Below are 21,009 nucleotides of genomic sequence, written 5' to 3' on the forward strand. Positions count from 1 at the left end.
GGGCTAGAGCGCATCAGGACCACTGCGCAGGCGCACTGGTCAGTGGGCGGGGCTTCCAGGTAGCTCGAGCTGTCCCACCCCCGGAGTCAGTGCCTTTCGTTCCAAATCATCTGTCACCTAGCCTCCCTTCCAAGGAGACAGCCTGCATGGGGCGCTGGGGGGGCTGCGAACTAACTCGAATGTCTCTTTTTCACCCACATTAATAGGCTCTAGGTGTCAGTTGACACTCGCCAGAATTTAATAACCTTTGTTTTGTGTTCACACTGCATGTTTTTGTCGTCACCTGCTCTGTGTGGCTCTGGATAACGCAGTAAAGCAAAGTTTACGAACGGGAGGATTTTTAAATCTGATTACAGAAAGATGTTCTGCAAACAGCAACGCTGGCGGTGGTGGGATGTAGCTCAAATCCGCAGGGTGGTGTGACGTTTGGGAAAAGACAGGCGTTTTCGGCAGCACAAAGTACTGGGCTGGGTTCTTTCTAGTTATCCACCCATTCCTTCCATGGCCTGGCTGTGTGAAGTCACCACACTCCTCTGGGTGACGTATACATTTTTGCATGTGTAAAACTGTAGAGGTGCTGTGGAAACCCAGTGGGAAAAGAGGCTCGGAAGACCTTTGGAGGTCTAGTTTTGCTGGAAGGGCGGCATAGGGCATGGCCCCAAATTATGATCATTCCTAAATTCCCTGTTTCTCCTCCTGGGAACACGGAAAGATTGCACTTTCCTTTGCAGCCAGACATGGTCATTTGTTTTTTGCTTTCCAGTGCACAACCAGTGAAAGCGATGTGTGTTAACTACAGCCTGCAGTGAAAGCCAGGCTGAAGCAGTCGCCACGTTCTTTTCCTCCTACCACTGTATGCTTGGGTGGAGGAGGGGATCTGTTGGTTGAAGTTACGTTTCCACTCAGCCTGAGGTCCAGACTGTCTGCAGTGAACACAACCTGGTGGTGGTCTTCCTTGGAGAGGTAGCATTTAAAATACACATTTGTTCTGTCAAGCCTCTGAGTTTGGGGGCTTCTTGTTTGCAGCATAATCTATTCTATCCCAACTAATACTCGGAAAGATCTTTTATTTATATTTATCATATTATGAACTATTTTTGCATATGAAAAGGATTCAGAATAATATAAATGACTCCACCTACTCACTAAGAAACTTAGAATATACAGCATTGCTGATGCAATCTAAGTCCTCTGGGTACCTCCCCGCCCCATTCCCCTTCTTTCACCTGAGGCTGAGTTTGCATTTTCTGTTTCTCTTTCTCATGAATGTCTTTCTTTTTCCCTCTTTCTAAAATAAGATTTTATTTATTTATTTTTGGAGAGGGGAAGGGAGGGAAAGAGGGAAATATCAATGTGTGGTTGCCTCTTGCACGCCCCCTACTGGGGACCTGGCCTACAACCCAGGCATGTGCCCTGACTGGGAATTGAACCCCTGACCCTTTGGTTCACATCCGGCACTCAATCCACTGAGCTATGCCAGCCAGGGCACTTTTTTTCCCCTTTTTAAATCGAATTATTGCTGTGGCATTGGTTAGTACAATTATATAGGTTTCAGATGTACAATTTTATAATACATCATCTGTATATTGTCTTGTGTGTTCACCAACCCAAGTCAAGTCTCCCTCCTCCCCTGTATATCTTTATTTTGCTACATATATGAAATGATATAACATTGGCCACTGTCTCCACTGCTTTCACAGGCCCTGGCAGTTCTGCTTTCGTGGGCCTCTTATTTCCAAAAGATATTTTTAAAATAATATTTTAGCCCTGGCTGGCGTAGCTCAGTGTATTGAGCGTGGGCTGCGAACGAACCAAAGTGTCGCAGGATCGATTCCCAGTTAGGGCACATGCCTGGGTTGCAGGCCAGGGCCCGCAGCAACTGCACATTGATGTTTCTCTTTCTTTCTCCCTCCCTTCCTTCTCTAAAAATAAATAAAATCTTTTTAAAAATGTAAAAAAAAAAAGCACAGCCTAAAAAATTTAAAAAATAATATTTCATGGCTGAGTTGGTATAATGATGAACCTAAGCTAGGCTGGATTACATTCTTTTTTCCTTCTGAATTCAAAAATAATTTTTTTCGAGGACCCCTAAAAGTGTCATTGGCCCTGTATGTTTCTGATGTGGGCATTGCAATTTTGTGTGTGTGTGGAGCAACTGCTAACCTTAACTGCTCCGAATTGTCCACACTCATCACCCAGGGAATGACTTGTGCAAGTCAGGAACGTCAGAAGCTTAAGCTTCATTAGCTTCTTGGACCTCAGTTGAATTTGTGACACTAATAGGACCTTCTCCTTCGAAATCTAGTTTCGGTCAACACAACATCCTTTAGTGAGGCTAAAGGTGTTCTGCCTGCATCTAAATTTCAGTCTTGTAATTAAGTGTGTTATCCCTATCTTCTTCCCCCAGGTGCTCCAGCGGTTGAGGCATTTTCATACATATTTTGGTCTTTGTCGCCCTCACGGGGTCTAGGAGAGTTCTCCTTGCAACACGTATCCAATAAAAATACGACTTATCTGTCGCCTCTAAGGGGAAGGAAGGCAGGGACGACTTCAATCCCATTCGCTTCCCCTGTTGCAGCCCCGGAAGCTGGCATAGAGGAGACACTTAACGAGTATTTGTTAGGTTCAGAATGACTGAGATTCAGGTCAGAAGAACTAAATGCTCTTGGAACCGTTCCTTCGAGAGTGTGTTTCCGGCCGACCAGCTTTCACATGAACACCATCCATCGCCTTGGGGGATCGGAGTCCCACATCCCAGAAGGTGCGGTCTCAGCGCCTCGCGTCTTTTAAAATGAAGAGTCTGCGTAGTATAGTAATGACACTGGTCTTGTAAACCAGAAAAGGGAGAAAATTTCCCCATAGACTCAAGGAGAAGGCCTGAGGCGCACCGTCAACGCCCAAAGCTGAAATTCTGTTTAAACTACTCCTTGATTCGCCTCCTCGGCAGCAGAATCTGGGCGGCCGCCCCGCATTGCGCGCGGACGGAAAGGGTCGTGCCCGGGACAGGGGTCGCAGAGCGTGAGATGAAAGGTCTCCCGGAGAGTTTGGGGCATCCTGCGGGTGGGGCGGGAAAAGACTGGAGCCGACTGACCCGGCGGAGGGGGCGGGGGCCGTGGGGAGGACCGGGGAGGTTCGTGTCGGAGGAGCCCTCGGGAACACAGCACGGGCTAAACCGGGGAAGCCTTGGTGGGTCCTAGAGGGGCACGGTGGGAGGCAGGAGGTGTTGGAGTGCGTCGAATACAGGCTCTCCGAGGTGACTGACATCGGGAGGGCGAAAACACTTGGTTGGTGTCCCAGGACAAGCCTGAAAGGAAGAGATCTTGGTGTTGGGGAGATGAAGACACTCAGGGACTCTGGGGAGATCTTAGAAAAGAGGAGGGTCACCGTGATGGGATGGAACAGAGATGCAGGGAAGAGAAAACGCGCCAGGGGTCTGAAGGAGGAGATGGAGGGCAGTATAGTAAAAAAATGTATGTGTCTCACAGAGGCTGGGGGTGTGTAGGAAGACCCTCAGCTCACCCCATAAGAATTGGTTGATGGATGCAAGATGCCTGGGCAAATCCTTGGGAGCACGGGGCAGTAGTGAATGAGAAGGTCTAGAATCTGGGCACAGACAGGGCCAGAGGAAAATCCCCCAGCTGCTGGGAGGGATGAGGAGTTTGAGGAGTAGAGGGTTGAGGATGACATAGCTAAGCAAAGATGGGGCCGGCGTGGGGGGGGGGGCGCGGTGCAGGCAGGTCCTGTGGTCACCTCAACCCTTAGCTTTCCTCTTCCCACCTTCAGTCAGTGCAATCTTCCTTTCCTTAGTTCCTGCTCTGGTTTCAGGAATAACCATGAGTTCATCCTCAGGAACTGCAGATTTTCCTATTCCCAGCAACTACCCTCTCCTGAGTTAGCCTTTCCTCCTCCTCCTTCTAGGCCTTCGGCTCATCTCCTGCCCACAGGGAAGGCCAATACCTGCCCGTTGACCTCAAGAGCATATGGTATAGGTATGGCGTGGAGAGGGGGACCAGGATTTCAGTGGTGCTGGCTCCACCGGTTTATATTGCCCTGAGTGCTTGCAGGTCTTCCAGAATGCCTTTTAAAAAAAAAAAAGATTTTATTTATTTATTTTTAGACAGAGGATAGAGAGGGAGAGAAATGTCAATATGTGACTGCCTCTTGTGCACCCACCACTGGGGACCTGGCCTTCAACCCAGGCATGTGCCCTGACTGGGAATTGAACCCGCAGCCTTTTGGTTTGCAGGCCGGCGCTCAGTCCACTGAGCCACACCAGCCAGAACCCAGAAAGGGCCATTGTCTTAAAGCCCATGGCCCTTTCATGCAGACGTCTGGCACACCACCTGTGATAAGGCCTTCAAGCAGTTCAGCAGTTTTTTCCAGCACGGGTTCACTCACCGGGCTTCCTGTACCTGGTCCTCCGCCCTGGCATTCTGGGATTACAGGGGAGTCAGCTCAGCACGTCCTGGTGCTCAGGACAGTGGAGACTGAGTCTGTTGCTGAGATGGGCACAAAACGGATGGCTTTAGCCAGCGATCTGGGAATTTTCCCCAGGTCTTCACCGTCCAGCTAGGGAGATGTCAGTTGCAGAACTGGACTCTGGTTCTCTAATGGACAAGGCTGTTCTCATTTCTGGGCTGTGCTACCCAAGACGGAGTGATCTCCAATAATAGGGCGTGCTGGAAGTCTACAGGTGGCAGGGGAGCAGGAGAAAGATGGTCTCACTTCCTAGAATGATTAACCGTCTCCATATTCCCTTTAGTCTCACCCAAGAGGCAAGGGCCCCAGGTTTTAACTCTGCACTGGGTACCCTTTGAGACCAGGGTGTTCACTGTCTGGCCTCAGTGACCTGTCAGTGGACCAGGAATGGATGATCTCCCCGCTGTGAGCAGCCAGATGGTAGTGTGACTTGCCAAATTGTGATGACATCTATGTTCTTGCCTGCTCTTCCTTTCTCCCAGGTCACCCATTTTGTTCTCCCTGTGCCTCCAAGTTCAAGTGGTCACTTACATACTGACCACCATGAGGTGCTCTCCACAGATCCTGTGGCTGGAGAAGCAGTTCAGGATGGTGCAAGGGCAGGTGGACCAGCTTCCACCAGGCCTTCTTACAAATCTGCAAGAGCCTCACACAGTCAGCATTGCATCTCACACTCGGAACTCTGGACCTGAGTGTGTGGCTCCTATGGAAAGCCAGTAAGGTGCTGCAGCAATTACTGCCATCTCCACCCACTCCTGACCTTCCTAGGAGTTGGCCCACGTACCCGGGTATATCCATGGGGACGGAGGGGAGGATGCTTCCTGGCTGGCTATGGAGGCCCAGGCCAGAAGTTCTTGTGCACCCTTGACCTGATTATCATTTTCCTCTTGCACTCCAGCCCTGAGGATGGATCGGCATCATACTAGTTGGCCCTGACTAGCTGTGTGACCCAGGGCTGGTGAATACCCCTCTCTGGGCTTGGTGTATGGGAATGATACTTGATTCTTGTTTTCTTGTCCCGTAATGCATTACGTCTCAAGGTCTGGGTTTCCTCAGTTGTACCACGGACTTCATAATTCTAGCTCTATGTTTTTGCTCTGTGGCAACAAACAACTCACTAGCCCTTAATGGTTTTGGTTCCCACTTGAAGCTACCTTATTTTCTTTTTGTAAAAAGTCTTCCTTGTGCGTAGTCTTACTTATGATAGAAAGACTGGCTCTTAGAGCTCGGAAGAATAAAATGTCACTTTTCGGAGAAAAGCCAACCCTTTTGTCTTCTTTTCGGCGTCTATCACGTTGTCGGTGACTTTATAGACTGGGGTTGCTTTGGTTTTTCCCGTTGCAGCCCGGAACCACTGTTTTCTGTGTTTGTTTCCCGCCGGGGCGGATTTCCGGGACTCCCCATCTGGCCTCAATGGCGACGGGAGTGGGAGATGGGATTTGAGCTGTCCGGCTACATCACCAACGCGCGGGGCCGCCCCCTGAGTTGTTTCCCAGCGCGTTCGGACCTAAGAGGTCACCGCACCGCGAATCACTGCCGAGGGGTCGGGGTTGGGGTGAACCAGCGAGCGCTGTGCAATGTCGGGAGTGCTATGCTGAAACCATAGAGACGCGGGGTAGAGGAGCCGGTGCAGTAGAGACGTCTCTGGGCAGGTAGAGAAGCCCTAAGCCCTGGGCCGAGGTCCCAGGATTTGACAACTGGGGCGCACGTGTCTCCGGATGTGGGATGGAGAAGGCCTGAGCTGGTGAATTTGGGGAAGAATTTCACTTACCCCCTGCCGTCCTCCAGGCTCAGGGTCCCAGAGTTGACCTTGCCCCTGATTCTTTTGGAGGTCATGGCCCCCCCGCCCTCCTTGGGGTGTTTACTCCTGACGGGCTCCCACCTCTTCCTCCACCTCTGCCTACGGACCTGGTGTTCTCTGTCTGTGCACATGGAGGAGGCACCCCGGCCGGAGCCCGAGCCCCCCAGGGCCCTCACTTGTCCCCAGTGTCTGCAGGACTTCAAGAGCTTCCTGGCCCCGGGGAGCCCTGCATCTCCCACTCAGAACTGCGCACCGACTGCGCTCAAGCCTTTGAGCGCCCCAGCCGTCTACAGGTATCGCTTCCTACACCAGCCCGGCTGGAGCCGGCTCACGCCTGCCCACTGTGCCCTGGCGTTTGCTGAGGCACGGAGCTCGCCTCACACATCCCGGACCGCTAGGCTGGAAGGGCTTTTCTGGGTGTTGGGGGAGTCACAGGGCTCCACAGAATCTTGTTTCTTGCTCCGAGAGTAGAGGCCGGGGCCTCACTGCTTACTGGCTGTGGAATCTGAGCCAAGGGCCTGCCTCTCTGGGCCTCAGGTTCCTCATTCCCAAAATAGGGGATGTCTTGTTCCCAGCTATCTTGGCCAGGGTGAGAGGCAGGACAGACCCCTTTGACTGCCACAGCCCCTGTTTTTGGCCTGGGGTCAGTCACTGTACAATTGTGGCACACAGTTCCCCAGCCTGTCGGTGGGATGAGCTCCCATTACCCATGCACGAATGAATGGAGACATGGGTATTCCCGGTGAGCTACACATGTCTGACTCTGTATTGCTCCATCGCTTCCTTGTAGCAGCTCATGGTGCTTGCTGAGAAGGGCTCGAATAAACATTTGTTAGTCTTGGTTCTTTTTAAATTGCTGGGGTAGGGGCTGGAACCCAAACAACGTAGGACCCTCTATTTTGTGGGTGGGAGTTCTTGACCAAAGTGCTTTCCTAGGGGCACCTTCCTTTGCTCGGGAGGTCAGAGCCATCTGGAATCTCATCCCTGCAACCACTTCCAGACCAAAAAGTTGGCAGCATCCAGGTCTGCAGGTGGAGCCAGGGCTCAGGGGAATGGGTTGGTGCAGCACAGATGGCATTTTTAAAGAATTTTTAAAATTTGCCTGTCTGGTGTAGCTCAGTGGACTGAGCGTGGGCTATGAACCAAAATGCCACAGGTTCGATTCCCACTCAGGGCACATGCCTGGGTTGCAGGTCAAGGCCCCCAGCAACCACACATTGATGTTTCTTTGTCTCTTTCTTTTTCCCTCCCTTCCCTCTCTAAACATAAATAAATAAAATTTTTAAAAAATTTGCCCTGGTTGCTGTGGCGCAGTGGACTGAGTACTGGCCTTCGAACCAAAGGGTCGCTGGTTCGATTCCCAGTCAGTGCACATGCCTGGGTTGCAGGCCAGGTCCCCAATGGGGGGGGGGGCGTGCAAGGGGCAACCACACATTGATGTTTCTTTCCCTCTCTTTCTCCTTCCCTTCCCCTCTCTAAAAATAAATAAATAAAATCTTTTTTTAAAAAGAACTTTTAAAATTTATTTTTAGGCACTTAAAAAGATATTATTTGTTTATTTTTAGACAGAGGGCAAAGGAGAGAGACGGGGGAGAGAAGCATCAATGTATGGTTGCCCACTGGGGACCTGACCAACATCCCAGGCATGTGCTCTGACTGGGAATCAAACCGGTGACCCTTTGGTTCACAGGCCAGTACTCAATCCACTGAGCCACACCAGCCAGAGCAACAGGTGGCATTTTTAGGGTCTTGCCTAGCCGAGCAGTGAGGACTGGGTTTGAGGTGAGGGATGTACTGGTCTCAGGGGCAGTGGGCCTTGCAGACTGAGAAGCTCAGTGAGGGAGGGTTGAGGAGACCCGGGCTGGGTGTAGAGAGGAGGGTGGGAAGCCTGGCAGGTGGATTACTTGGACCCAAACTGACCCAAAGGCACAGGGATTATTGGATGGTAAGATGCGTTAGTGTGGGATGAACGGTGGTCATTGAGAAGAGGGTGGTCCAGGAAAGGTGCCCGAAGGGGGAAGGGCTCAGACTGCAGGCTGGGGAGGGCTGGGAAGTGAGGGGGCTGGAGTGGGGGGCACCAGGCTTGAGCACCATCCCTGCTGAACCTCTCTTGCTCCCTGAGGCTCATCACCGTGTCCACCCTCCTGGATGTGAACTCGCTGTCTGCACTGACTGACCTTCGGGGGACTTGATAACCATTCAGTCTCAGGGGAGTCTGGAAAGAGACTGCAGGAGGCCACGGCGTTTATTCAACAGTGAAGAAGTCCCCGGATGGGAGTCCTGAGAGCAAGCAGAGGCACTGTCCCCAAATCTGGGGCCTGAACCAAGAAGTCAGAATGGCTCACCGTGGCTGACTGGTCAGGGTGGGTGAGGCAAGGGGCAAGAAAGGTGGCTGGGACCGATGGGGAGAGGTCTCGGAGAGCTGTGGGCGTATCCTAAGCAGGGGAGGTGTTAGATCCTTCCTGAGCTGGTGGGTTGGTGTGGCAGAGAGGAGACGCCTAGCCAGTCTGGGCATCAGGACACACAGGCTTCCGGAAGGCTGAGGAGCCGCCTGTCCACAGAGCAAGGGGAAGGGGTTCCAGGCAGAGGAAAACACATGAGCCTTTGCACCTAAGAGCCCAAGTTCAAGGTCTAGTCCAGGCTTTGAGATTCTGGCTGTAGGTGGTGCACAGGAGTGAGAGGTAAGGTAAAGAGGCCGGGCCACCTCATCCCAGGTGAAAGAACTTCGGAACTTGGTCCCTGAGGGCACCAGGGGCTGTGACAAGGTTTCGAATGGTGCAGAAGGTCCATTTGACACAGCTGTGAGGAGGGTGTCGGGTCAGCGTGGGAGGGGAACTGGGGGCCAGAGGCCAGAGCTGGGGCTTGGGGCTGAAGCATACAGCTCAGAACATTTCAGGATGAGGAAGTGGACGGAACCTGGTGCCTGTTTGGCTGTGGGGAGGGGGAGTGTGTGTGCATGGGGTGTGTGAGGACATTTGAGATTCCAGACTTGTGTGGATGGTGGGGCCCCATCACGATCATGTCCTGGGGAAGAACATGTTTTTTTTTTCCTGTGGGGTGGTGGTTATAGATAATGCTATACTTTTGGAGGGAGTGGTTGCACTCATTCATTCATCATGCAGTCAGAGCCCCTCCCCTCTCCCTAGGCCTTTGTTGGGTCCTGAGGATACAATGTTAACTGGGACAGGGCCAGGCCCTCCCTTGGTGGAGAGCTCGGAACCCAGGCAGCGAAACTGCAAGTCCTTAAATGGGCAAGAGCACCATGGATGGCTACTTGGGATGCAGAGGAACTAAAACAATGTGGCAGAATGTCACCTCCTTGACCTCTGACATGACCTGTGAGGCTTCTGTGAGGAAGTGGCACTTGAGAATGAGTGGCCAGGAAGGACCTGTCCTTGTGAAGGGAACAGCACACACACAGGCTGTGGAGGTGGCAGAGGTTTTGGGGGTAGCAAGGTGGAGACAGGGAGGACCCAGCCCACACAGGGCCTGAGGGCTTCTGGGGTTTACTCTGAATGCAGGGAGGAGGGTTTTAAATCAGGAAACAACAGCTTAAAAAAAAAATGCTGGGACATTGCCATAGAGAAAGAGGTGGGAGGAGGCAGAGAGATGGGTAGGCGGCTGTTGCTGTAAATTGGGGTTTGCTCTGGGGTGACAGCAGCCGTGGCTTGGGGAGAAGTGTGGGGAAGCTTGGAAATAGTGGTCACATGACCTCTCCAAGCTTCCTGCTCACCTAGAAGCACCTACCTCATGGATCTGCTCTGAGGACATGGTGCATCCAACAATAGTCAGGGCTCAGTAAGTGGGTCATTGTCATGATCTCTGGGGATGGGGTGAGCAGGAGGCTAAGATTGGGTGGTGGTCTACACCTGTGCACTGGGAGCAAAGTGAAGCCCTGGGGCACATTTGACACCCTGTGTTGTGTTGTCACAAGGGGAAGGGGGTCTGGGAGGGTGCCCGCCAGGGATGCTGCTCAACCTCCTACATTGCACACGACATAAAGAATGTCAGTAGTGCCAAAGCTGAGAAGCCCAGGTGTGGACGGAAGGCAGTGTTGCCCCTTTAAATCAGACGTGTCCCCCTCAGTCTCCCCGTCCCCAGCTCTACCAGGCTGCTGTCCAGCAGAAATAGAAGGTGAGCCACACTAAAACCAGTGGAAAGGAACAGGTGACATTGATTTTGATAACATTCTGTACTTAATCCAATGTGTCCAAAATCCTATTGTTTTAAAGATTTTATTTATTTATTTTGAGGGAGAAGAGAAGGAAGGGAGGAGAGGGAAAGAAACATTGACATGAGAGAGATACATTGATCGGTTGGCTCTCGCATGCCCCTAACCAGGGACCTGGCCTGCAACCCTGGCGTGTAGCTGACTGGGAATCCAACTGGTGACCTTTCGGTTTTCAGGCCCGCACTCCATCCACTGAGCCACTGAGCCACCCCAGCCAGTGCCAAAGCCCTATTGTTTTAATAGTAAGTCAATATAAAAGTCATTCATGAAATTGGTCATTCACTACAAAGGCTTGGGAATCTTTTGGATGCCCTTTTTGGCCCTCAGAAGTGAATCGCTGCAGTCCCAAAAGGTAGGTAGTCATGAGCCACTTGTGTCTTTTTAGATTTAAATTAAGATAAATTTAAAATCCTTATCCTCAGCTTACTAGCCACCATGGAATGCCAAAAAAAACACCAAAAACAAAAAAACCCCATACCAACCCCCCTAAAAAACAACCCCAAAAACCCCCAAACAAAAAACAAAGCCACGTGGCTAGTGGCTGCCCCATTGGACAGCGTGCAGATCCCAGACCATTTCCATCATCGCATAAAGTATTTTGACAACTCTCCAGGATGCAGTTCTGGCCACGTTTTGGGGGTCCGGAACTGGATCTGACAATAAGGCTTCCATTCCCCTCGGCGTTCCTAGCCCCAGATACTACTGCAGCGCTGTCCCTCCCGCCCTGCCTTGGGACGGTGGTCCCCGGCGGTCTCCCTACCGTCTGCAGTGCGCTCCGGTTGGCGTCACTATCGGCTCCGGGATGTGTACTTCAAGTTCACGGCCCAGCTGGAGAATGAACTGGGGGCACCCCGAGTGCTCGCTTGCACCTACTGCGCCACCGGGATCGCATTCCACACTGAAGTCCTTCGCGGGCGCCGCTTCTCTGCCTCAATTTCCCCCTCAACCAACTGCGTTTTGGCCGGTACCAGCAAGACAAGGGCAGCTGCTGCTCCTTGGGCCTCAAGCTTCCTTGCCCAGTAGGATGTGCTACCCGTCCCCCTCCTGTCTACCCGGCTTTGTCTGACCTTCTCTGGGCCTTGGTTTCTCCATTTGCCTGGCTGGAGAATCCTGGCTGTGCCACATCAGAATCAACGGCCGGCCTCTGGACCTCGGTCTCGCCATTTGCCCCGCCGACAGACACATCCCTCCAGCCCTGGGCACTGTGGGGCAGCGAATGCAGGCGGGACCTCCAGTGGACACATAACAAGCTGGGCGTGCCTATTCCTTGGGGGACTTCGGGCAGACTTACCGCGCCTAACCCCAATTTATAAATTGGTCCCTCACTGTGACGGTACTGTTCCTGTCGGGCTGAGCGGGGGGCGGGCTCTGTGGTTCCCGCGCACTCCTACCCTCGGTGCTCAATGTAGGCCGGCAGTTAGAGCCGTTCGTCCAGGGACGGCGGAACCTTCGTGGCAGCGCGCGCGTTTCTGGCCGGCGCCCTTTCCCAGGGACGCAGCCGTCCTTCGCGCCCCCGCGCCCGCACCCCCCGCGCTCGCGTCCGGGGCGCCGCCGGCCCGGAGGTCCCGGAAGTCTCGTTCCTGCTGCTGCCGGCATTCGCGAGGGGAAACCCGGGCCGCCCGGGACCTCGGCCCGCTCCTCCGGACCCGAGAGGCCGCCGCACCGGGTAGGGGGCCGGCACAGAGGGAGGAGGGGGCCGCGGGGCCGGGCAGGGCGGGGGAGGGGTCGGCCCTCCTGGGTGGGGGTGGGGCTGGGAGGGGGTGAGGGGCAATGGGACCCCAGGGTGCAGCGGGGAAGGGGTTGGAAGGCCCTGCTGTGTATAGCGGGACGAGGAGCGGAGAAATAAAGATGTCAGCTGCACACAGAGGGGCGGGCCAAGGGGTCTTGGGAAAGATAGTTTGGGAAAGGGACTCCGGAGGCCCTGGTGTGTGCGACCGGGAGGGGGAGGGGAAAAGATGAAGATGGTAGTGGCTTATGTGTGAGGTACTCTTAAGTGGCGGATGGGAGATTCAGGAGCCGCAGGGTACTTAGAAAGCAGGCAGCTTTCTGAGGCTCCTGGGGACGTAGATATAAAGTGCAGACGGTGGGTGGGGGAGTGGGGTGAGGACGTGGGGACCACGAAGTGCTAAGGGTAGGAACAGGCTAGAGGAGCTGGACTGAAAAGTCGGGATTTGGGTTAGTGAGGCTCCGGGGATGTACCTAGAGAGGTAATTGAGAAGACTCGGATGTCCCTATGTATGGGGAGGACTTACAGCGCACCTGCTGGGGATATAGATCCAGGAGGGCCTGGGAAGCAGAGAAAGGGTCGCTGCGTGTCCTGGGGAAGGATGCAACCTGAAGTGGGGCTGGGAAGCAGAGGAAGCAAACGACCCTTCCCCAAACTTCCGAAGGGCCCGGGGCCTAGCTAAAAGCCTAAAAGATGTAAAGATGGGGAAATAGACGTGGATGTTGATTGGCTCTTGTGAGGAAGTGGCAGGATGATGCTGTCTGGTGGGGTCTGGGGCTGGGAGGAGGATGCAGCAGGAAAGGCAGGTTGAGGCCCAGGTATGCTCAGTTGGAGGTGACCCAAAGTCTCTTGGAACCTAAGCTATCTGTCCTGGAGTCAGAGGTTCTTTTTTGTAGGGAGATAGGTTAGTGGTGCAGAGGAGCAGCATTGAGAAGGGGCACACTTTCCCCAGTAGTGGCGATGTTAACTTCTTTCCCTCCTCGCCTCTCCCAGTTGCCGCTCCAGATGCTGCTGCTGCCCCCGCGGCCACCCCACCCTCCGTCCTCCTCTCCGGAGCCCATGGACCCACCGTCCCCCAAGGCTCCCCCTTTCCCCAAGACGGAAGGGCCTTCCTCCACTCCTTCCTCAGTGGCGGGGCCCCGACCCCCACTGCTGGACCGACACCTGCTCATCGACGCCAACGGGGTCCCTTACACATACACAGTGCCGCCGCCTGAGGAGGAGCCCCGGCCCCCGCCCCCGCGAGTGTCACCCCCACCAGAGCCCAGCCCTCGAAAGGGCTACAGTTGCCCGGAGTGCGCTCGTGTCTTTGCCAGCCCTCTGCGGCTGCAGAGCCACCGCGTGTCGCACTCGGACCTCAAGCCCTTCACTTGTGGTGCCTGCGGCAAGGCCTTCAAGCGCTCCAGCCACCTGTCCCGGCACCGCGCCACGCACCGTGCCCGGGCGGGCCCGCCGCACACCTGCCCACTCTGCCCACGCCGCTTCCAGGACGCGGCGGAGCTGGCGCAGCACATGCGCCTCCACTAAGTCCAGACCTGCCCTGGGCCTCGGCGTCCGACCCACACAGCGACACAACCACACACACTCCCCGGCCCTGCTGAGGCTACTGCCTTACCCCAGGCCTCAGTTTTCCTATCTAACCAAAGGGAGAACCGTCATTCCTTCATCCATTCCCTCCCTTTCTCCCTAGTTGTGTGATGTAGATCAAGTCGTTGACCCTCTCTGGGCCGGGGAACCAATCGCAGCTGGGTTCCAGCCCAGCTGTGCTGTGTGAGCATTTGCAAATGACTTAACCTCTGTGAGCCCCGGCTTTCTGCTCTGAAGTGGTGAAAGGTTGTCCGCATAGATTTGACAAAAGCACGGGCACAGCTCCTGTCTGTATCTTCCCCTTCCGCCCATGCCCCTCACCCTTTGCTCAATAAACATTCCACACTTCACTTCGGGGGCTTTTTTTCTTCCGACTGCAGCGGGAGGTAGCGGGGTTGAGGGTGGAACCCGGGCTTAAGCACCGGGGAACCTTTCTGTTGGTGTGTGTTTCTGGCCGGAGCCGTTTCCCAGAGGACCCAAGCGCCCCTCTCCTTTTCCTCCCCTGTACCCTCTTCAGTGTCTACCCTTCACCCCTGCTCCCATAGCCTCCTCAGCGGTGTCGCTGGCTTTGGGGGCACCAGCAGAGGCCCCCTACCCGACGCCGCCTGCCACTACAGGGTTAGCTCGGGGCCGGTCTGGAGTCGCCCGGACCTGAGAGGCTGCTGCACCAGGTACGGGGGCCGGGAGGCGGCAGGCGGGCTGGGATCGCGGAGGGACGGGATCCAACTAGCGGGGACCTGCGCGTGGGGCGGGTTGCTCCGCGGGCTCCGGGCGGGCGCTGCCCACAACTCGCGGAGAGGCCAGAGGCCGGGCGCGGGTGGACCTCGGGAGAGCTAGGACCTAGCAAGATCTGGGCTGGATGGGCGTGCACTGGAGAGCCTGGAGGTAGCCGTCCAGGGGTGGCCAGAGGTGTGCAGGGAGGTGGTCAGCGCGGCATGGGACGGGGTCCTGCGGTGGCAGCCCGCATGAGGCTGGGGTGTGTAGAGAGGGGTAGACAGGGTTTGTGGGTGGAGTGTGTAGGGTCAGTGGGCAGTAGAGAAGGGACAGAGAGGCTTGGAAGTATTTTGGATGGGGTAGCCAGAGTAGAGGGGGCAACCAGTGGCCTGCGGAGGGCAAGGGGGTGGGAAACAGAGCGCCCCAGGTTGGGCCTACAGTGGGCGGTGGGGCCAAGGACAGGAGGGGTTCTTAAGGAGGGAGACTGTAGGAGGCTTGCAGAGGGTCACAGACTGGAGGAGAGATGGAGAATGCAGTAGTGCTGGGCAGGCCCACAGAGAGGGGAGAATGGAGCCGTGGGTCTAAGCTTCCCTCCTCTGTGTAACCTGCCCCTCTCTCCCACCAACCAGGCCTCAGCCACCCTCCGGATGCTGGTGCTGCTGGGCCCCTGGCCCCAGTCCCCAGCGCTGCCCTCCGCTGAGGCCATGGAGGACCCTCCCCCTCGGACAGGCCGGTCCCCCGAACCTGGACCTTCCTCCTCCACAGGATCTACCCAGACCTCCTCCCCTCCGAGGCCCAACCACTACCTGCTCATTGACACCCAGGGCGTCCCGTACACGGTGCTGGTGGAGGAGGAGGCTCAGAGGCAGCCCGGGACCAATGGGGCTTCAGCTCAGAAAAAGTGCTACAGCTGCCCGGTGTGTTCCCGGGTCTTTGAGTACATGTCTTACCTGCAGCGACACAGTATCACCCACTCGGAGGTGAAGCCCTTTGAGTGCGACACCTGCGGGAAGGCATTCAAGCGGGCCAGCCATTTGGCACGGCACCACTCCATTCACCGGGCTGGTGGTGGGCGGCCCCACGGCTGCCCGCTCTGCCCTCGCCGATTCCGAGAGGCCGGGGAGCTGGCCCAGCACAGCCGGGTTCACTCCGGGGAGCGCCCCTTTCAGTGCCCTCACTGCCCACGCAGATTTATGGAGCAGAACACACTGCAGAAGCACACCCGGTGGAAGCATCCGTGAGCTGGGGGTGCGGGGGTACCCCTGGTACCATGGATCTAGGGGAGCTTGGACTCCTGTCGTTCTCAGACAGCCAGAGAGCACCCCAGGCTGAGGCTGGGTAGCTGGGTCCTGGACACAAACATAAACCCACCTATTCTGGGGACTGAGCCCTGTGCAAGGAAGAGCACAGGGGTAATCTTCAGGTCCGTGTTTTGGAGACAAGATGGGAACAAGACCTCACATTCACAGAGTGGAGTCTTCTAGCCTCAGTGGTATCAGAATTATTCCAGGCTGAGCCCTGGCCGGGAGGTGTTGGGGAGACTGCTGGGTGTGGAAATCCTCTGGCTTGGAAAGGGGGTTGGGGGCCATCAGGAGCCTGCACCATCTTCCTGAGGCCTCCTTGCTGATGTTGGGGGTCAGGGGCTCCAGACCTGCCTCCCAGCTCCAGCCAGGGGCCCAGAGTAGACACCCAATAAACCCGTTTTCCACTTCGAGCGCCTGAGGCATTTTTTGGGAACAAGGCTCAGCTCACCAGCTGGCTGCCCAGCAGGGAGACTCGGTAAGTGCCTGGCGGGCCTCTGCGTGCCCAGCTAGGGAAGGGGTTAGTCCTTGCTTGGTTCCTCAGGACCTGTGTCCTCTAGGTAGTGTGTTTCTAAACTTATTTTTTAAAAACATTCTCCACTGTAAGAAACACATTTTATATGGCAACCCAGTGTATGGATGTACCAAGTGTGTGTGGAATAACAAATCACCTCTTCCATGGGCAGGTCACTCTGATATATTTATCTATGATTTTCTTATATTGCTGATCCCAGTCTATTACATTGAATTCTCTGCCCATGAACCTGTAGTGTGAAAAACACCTATTTAGGGCTGGTGCCTCCCAGTGGGCGTTTTGACTGATGCTGCCGTTCATCTGTAACGGGAGCGGGTGGGAGTGTGGCCCCAGCTCTCAGCGTTGCAGACACCTAGGCCCTGGCACAGCAGGGTTCAAGATGTGCTTGCAGGAGCGCTGGCAAAAGTCCCAGAGCTTGCGGCTTCCCTGTCAGGCCTCCAATGACACGAACTTGAACTCTGACTATGGCCTGGCGCTGGGCTGGGCATTGGTGTGTGTCACGTCACTGCATCCTCCCCACTTTACAGGTGAGTATACAGAGGCCAGGGAGAAGCAGCGGCTAGGACCGGGGTCGAGGTCTGAACGTGGCAAAACCAGTCCTTAAACACCCACATAGGCTGATGGTGGGGGATGGGCCCCTATTTTCAGGGAGTGGGTAACTCACTCCCTCAAGATCCTGGGAACCGTAGATCATTTAAGGGGCCCCTCCTCGTGCTTTAACTTTCCTAGTTATCCTCTACATGTCCCCAAATCGCCCCGGCCTCTTCCAGGCCCGACTCGGTGCACACACAGCCACCCGGGGAAAACCCGGAGCCACCGGCTCCCCAGGAATTGGGAATTTCATGACGTTCCCTGCGAGGCCCGAGCCGGGCGGGGGAAGGGAGGGCTGCCAGGGGCCATCGCGCAAGTGCGGCCCCGGCCTCCGCCGCACACAACAGGCCTCACCAGGGGCCGGGGCTACGAAAGGAGGCGCGCCTACCGGAGGACCGGGAGAGCATCCCTGTCCGCTCCGAGAATCGCCGTCCCTGACGGCCTGCCCGCCGGTGGGTGGGCACTTCCCTCTGCTTCCCGCTACACTCTGCAGACACTCCCCGGAGCCGGGCATGGGCACCGCAGCAGTCGGTTCCCGGGCCGGATTCCGCTCGTCGGTGGGTGAGCACGGGATCCCGACTCGGAGCACCGGAGGGTGGCCGCGCCTACACTCACAGCCTGGCGCACACCCCGCTAGAAACCGTTGCCACCTTCACTCCCCCTCCCATCCCTGGGACAAAGGGCGGGGGCGGACCCCACGCGTGACCTTCCCCTGCATTGCGCACGCGCCTAGCCTCCCACCACGGGGAAGGGGCTATGCTTGCTTACGCGAGTGCGGGGGAGGCTCGTGGGTTCCCATGGGTGGGAGAGGCGCTGCGCTTGGGCTGGACCCCCACCCCATGCCTGGAAGTTAAGGGCAGGCTCCCCATGCACCTCTCGCACCTTTTGGCCCCGAGGTGACTCGTTCTGGCCAGGATATCCCATCTGTGGACCCCACAGGACTCCGCTTCTTCTTCCCTGGGTACTTGTGCAGCTGCCCAAGAGTTTGGGCCCCCAAGGTGTCCTCCTATCAGACCCAGAGGCCCTGGTACTCAGCACTTCCCCACCCTACCCCCCAGCCCTGAGAAGTGTGTCCCACCTCCTGAGATGTCCCTCCATCTGTGGCTGCTCTTTCTGTCCAGTGCTTCTGAGGCGCCCAGCTGCTGGGGTCCGTGGGAGGCTGCACCATGAGTGACCGAAACAGCCGGAGGAGGACACGTGAGGAAGCTGGGACCCTGCCCCACCCTTGGTCCCACCACCACTCTGCCATGCCTGCCCCCTCCTTCCCAGGGTTGAGGGGACTTCCCTGGGCTGACCCCTCTGCCTCTTCTCTCTAGTGAAGAAGGACGACGAGGCCTTCGAGGTCTCTATTCCCTTTGAGGAGACGCCCCACCTAGATCCACAGCTCTTTTACAGTCTGAGTCCCTCTCAGGGAAACTTCGATGGTGAGCTGGGGTTGGGGGGTGGGGGGGAGTGGGCAGGGCAGGGAGGCCCTGGAAGCCTGGGTACGACCACGGTCCTTGGCTGCCCTAGAGCCTCCGGAGGCTGCGTCCCCAACCATGGCCCTGATGAATGGTGTCAGGGCCCAGCTGCACATGGCCCTGGAGAGGAACTCATGGCTGCAGAAGCGCATCGAGGACCTGGAGGAGGAGAGGGACTTCCTGCGGTGCCAGCTGGACAAGTTCATCTCTGCTGCGCGCACGGATGCTGGTGAGGTGCCCCGTGAGCCAATCACCTCCATGACCCCTCCTGGGCCCCAGCACCATCCCTTCTCACGCGCATACTCCTGCTCTGGGGGCCCAGTGGGGGCCGGACAGCTGTGCCTTCTGCATAGTCCTCTGGCGTCTCCGGGACCCCAAACCCAGCTTCCCTCCTGCCTCTGCTGACCAGCAGGATCCTGTTCCCCATTCCTTTCCCAGTTAGTCAGGGCGTTCCTCTGACAGGTATTTAGCTGTGCTTTGGTGAACCCCACCCACACACTCCACCCCTCGGCGCTCAGCCCCCTGGCTGGCTCCCTTTCAAGGTCCCATGTTCCTCTCTGTGAATTCCACCAAAAGGCTGGGCAAGGATGTTGGGGACCCCTGTGCTCCAGAACCCCTTCTAGATGTCCAGAGTGCACTATCCTGCAGGTCCAACGAGGTCCCCAGGAAAATCCTCCTCCACTGTGGGAACCCCAGTTACAGGCTTCTCCAAGGTCCCCAGTCCAAGTGTAGGATGTGCCCCAGACCTCTTGCCACCAAACTTTGGTGTCAGATGAATGTCCTCACCCAAGCCCCACCCTTCTTCACTTTGACTCCCAAATCCCAGCTGACTGTGGTGTATTCAGCCATCTGTGCAGGGACCTCAGCATTATACAGCACTTCTGGTCCTTCACGGGGACCTGTGTAATGTCACAGCCATCCCCACTTTGTGGACAGGTCTCTTGCCTTCTCGCCCCTCATGTTCCCACAGTTCATGTGTATCTCTCCCCCCATCTCTCTCCAGAGGACCACTGCAGGGTGAAGCCTGGGCCCCGGCGAGCTGAGGGCGATGGCCGGGGTGGGGCTGCGGGTGAGGCCTCCGACCCTGAGTCCGCTGCCTCCTCACTCAGCGGGGTGTCTGAAGAAGGCAGCAACATGGACAGGAAGAGGCAGAAGCAAAAGGGAGGCGCTGGCAGAAGGCGTTTTGGGAAGCCCAAGGCCCGGGAGAGGCAGCGGGGTGAGGGGAAGGCTCGAGGAGAGGGGTCTGAGTGGGTACCTGCTGTGTCACCTCCCCTCCCCACCTGTAACTGATCGGACCTACCAGTGGCTCCCAGCCTCCATGTGTGGTCTCCATTTAGTATTCACACTTTGGTCCACCTTCCCTAGGCTGCCCTAACCTCAGTAACAGAGGGCGGTGGCTCAGGCCTGCTGGGAACCCATCCCTCTGAGCTGCTGTAGGGTTCCTTTTCCCTGCTCATTTTTCCTCTGGCCTTCCTACGATTTTCCCCCTCCTCCAAGTTCGCTCTCTTTCTCCCGCCCGAGCTCTTCTCACCTGCTTTTCCTTCTTTTTCCCATTTTGTTGGCTGTTCCTGTATCGGGCTCCTCACTTACATCTTTCCCTTCTCCATTCCTTTGCTCAGTGGGCCCTTGACCCCATATGTCTCTTGTCCCACTTATCCCCCATTTCTCTCTGCCTTCTGCTTCATGTCTGTCTCTCTATTCTCCCCTTCTTGGCCCTGCAGTGAAGGATGCTGACGGTGTCCTCTGCCGCTACAAGAAGATCCTGGGCACCTTCCAAAAGCTGAAGAGCATGTCGCGGGCCTTCGAGCACCACCGCGTGGACCGCAACACGGTGGCACTGACCACGCCCATCGCGGAGCTGCTCATCGTGGCCCCCGAGAAGCTGGCGGAGGTGGGCGAGTTCGACCCCTCCAAGGAGCGTCTGCTTGAGTACTCCCGCCGCTGCTTCCTGGCCCTGGACGACGAGACCCTCAAGAAGGTGCAAGCCCTCAAGAAGAGCAAGTTGCTGCTTCCCATCACCTACCGCTTCAAGCGGTGATACCGCTCCACCTGGCCCGGGCCATGCCCTCCAGCCCCAGCTCCACTTCCCTCCCATCCCCTGCCTGGCACACAGAGAGCGTGTGCATTAGTGGGGTGCCCCTCGCCAGGGCCTGACAGTGGGCAGCGTGCTTCTGTGTGTGCCTCTCTCCTCCCCCTCCTGCAGACGCCCACTCCCGCCCCAGGTCCCTTGTATATACAATAGATCTGCTCTCCTTTCACTCCACTTTCCCAGCATCCTTCCCATTCCCACGGTTGGGAAGGTCTCACTTAACCCAGTTCCCAGGGACCTGGTAAACACTGGCACCCCTCCTGCTCTCGCTGGGCCCTTCCTCCTGGGAAAAGGGCGGGACTCTGAGGGGCGGGGACACTGTACATACCCGGCCTCTGCCCACAGCCCCGAGGACCTGCATTCTGGACCTTCCCCAACTCCGCGTGAGACAGAGAATTATTCAGAGAATTTAAATTAAAAAAGATGATAAAATTTGGAATAACCTAGGCTTCGGCCTCTTCCTGGGAAGGGGGTGGCCGTTGCCACAGCGACGGT

General features: G+C 56.3%; 3 protein-coding genes and 3 long non-coding RNA genes across 15 annotated transcripts; 4 read left to right on the forward strand and 2 right to left on the reverse strand.

The window, feature by feature from the left end:
• Nucleotides 1-2,002: 2,002 nt before the first annotated feature.
• Nucleotides 2,003-19,225, reverse strand: LOC118497781. The gene is made up of 3 exons (XR_004900314.1): nucleotides 19,212-19,225; nucleotides 4,928-4,929; nucleotides 2,003-2,877 (listed from the first exon to the last, which is right to left on the reverse strand). It is a non-coding gene; the product is annotated as an uncharacterized LOC118497781 (long non-coding RNA).
• Nucleotides 4,250-7,121, forward strand: LOC118497783. The gene is made up of 2 exons (XR_004900316.1): nucleotides 4,250-6,223; nucleotides 6,476-7,121. It is a non-coding gene; the product is annotated as an uncharacterized LOC118497783 (long non-coding RNA).
• ZNF580 (zinc finger protein 580) lies at nucleotides 12,026-14,173 on the forward strand. Its single transcript, XM_028529528.2, has 2 exons — nucleotides 12,026-12,177; nucleotides 13,231-14,173. The coding sequence occupies exon 2, from the start codon at nucleotides 13,243-13,245 to the stop codon at nucleotides 13,762-13,764; it is 522 nt and encodes a 173-aa protein (XP_028385329.1). The 5' UTR covers nucleotides 12,026-12,177; nucleotides 13,231-13,242; the 3' UTR covers nucleotides 13,765-14,173.
• Nucleotides 14,248-16,252, forward strand: ZNF581 (zinc finger protein 581). 5 transcript variants are annotated; one of them, XM_036013359.1, is made up of 2 exons: nucleotides 14,248-14,495; nucleotides 15,168-16,252. In XM_036013359.1, exon 2 carries the CDS (start codon nucleotides 15,186-15,188, stop codon nucleotides 15,777-15,779), a length of 594 nt encoding a protein of 197 aa, XP_035869252.1. In that variant the 5' UTR covers nucleotides 14,248-14,495; nucleotides 15,168-15,185; the 3' UTR covers nucleotides 15,780-16,252. The 5 variants fall into 5 exon arrangements, with proteins under 5 accessions (XP_035869252.1, XP_035869253.1, XP_035869254.1 ...); XM_036013360.1 differs by lacking the exon at nucleotides 14,248-14,495 and adding an exon at nucleotides 14,577-14,733; XM_036013361.1 differs by lacking the exon at nucleotides 14,248-14,495 and adding an exon at nucleotides 14,577-14,723.
• Nucleotides 16,514-17,392, reverse strand: LOC118497782. The gene is made up of 2 exons (XR_004900315.1): nucleotides 17,320-17,392; nucleotides 16,514-16,674 (listed from the first exon to the last, which is right to left on the reverse strand). It is a non-coding gene; the product is annotated as an uncharacterized LOC118497782 (long non-coding RNA).
• On the forward strand, nucleotides 17,248-20,961 carry CCDC106 (coiled-coil domain containing 106). 6 transcript variants are annotated; one of them, XM_036013355.1, is made up of 7 exons: nucleotides 17,346-17,522; nucleotides 17,862-17,926; nucleotides 18,087-18,162; nucleotides 18,282-18,389; nucleotides 18,478-18,654; nucleotides 19,429-19,641; nucleotides 20,147-20,961. In XM_036013355.1, the coding sequence occupies exons 3-7, from the start codon at nucleotides 18,132-18,134 to the stop codon at nucleotides 20,461-20,463; spliced, it is 846 nt and encodes a 281-aa protein (XP_035869248.1). In that variant the 5' UTR covers nucleotides 17,346-17,522; nucleotides 17,862-17,926; nucleotides 18,087-18,131; the 3' UTR covers nucleotides 20,464-20,961. The 6 variants fall into 6 exon arrangements, with proteins under 6 accessions (XP_028385350.1, XP_028385351.1, XP_035869249.1 ...); XM_028529549.2 differs by lacking the exon at nucleotides 17,862-17,926 and having other exon boundaries at nucleotides 17,248-17,526; XM_028529550.2 differs by lacking the exon at nucleotides 17,862-17,926 and having other exon boundaries at nucleotides 17,257-17,522.
• The last annotated feature ends 48 nt before the right edge of the window (nucleotides 20,962-21,009 follow it).

This window comes from Phyllostomus discolor, chromosome 12, assembly GCF_004126475.2.
Source record: "Phyllostomus discolor isolate MPI-MPIP mPhyDis1 chromosome 12, mPhyDis1.pri.v3, whole genome shotgun sequence".
Lineage (NCBI taxonomy): Eukaryota > Metazoa > Chordata > Mammalia > Chiroptera > Phyllostomidae > Phyllostomus > Phyllostomus discolor.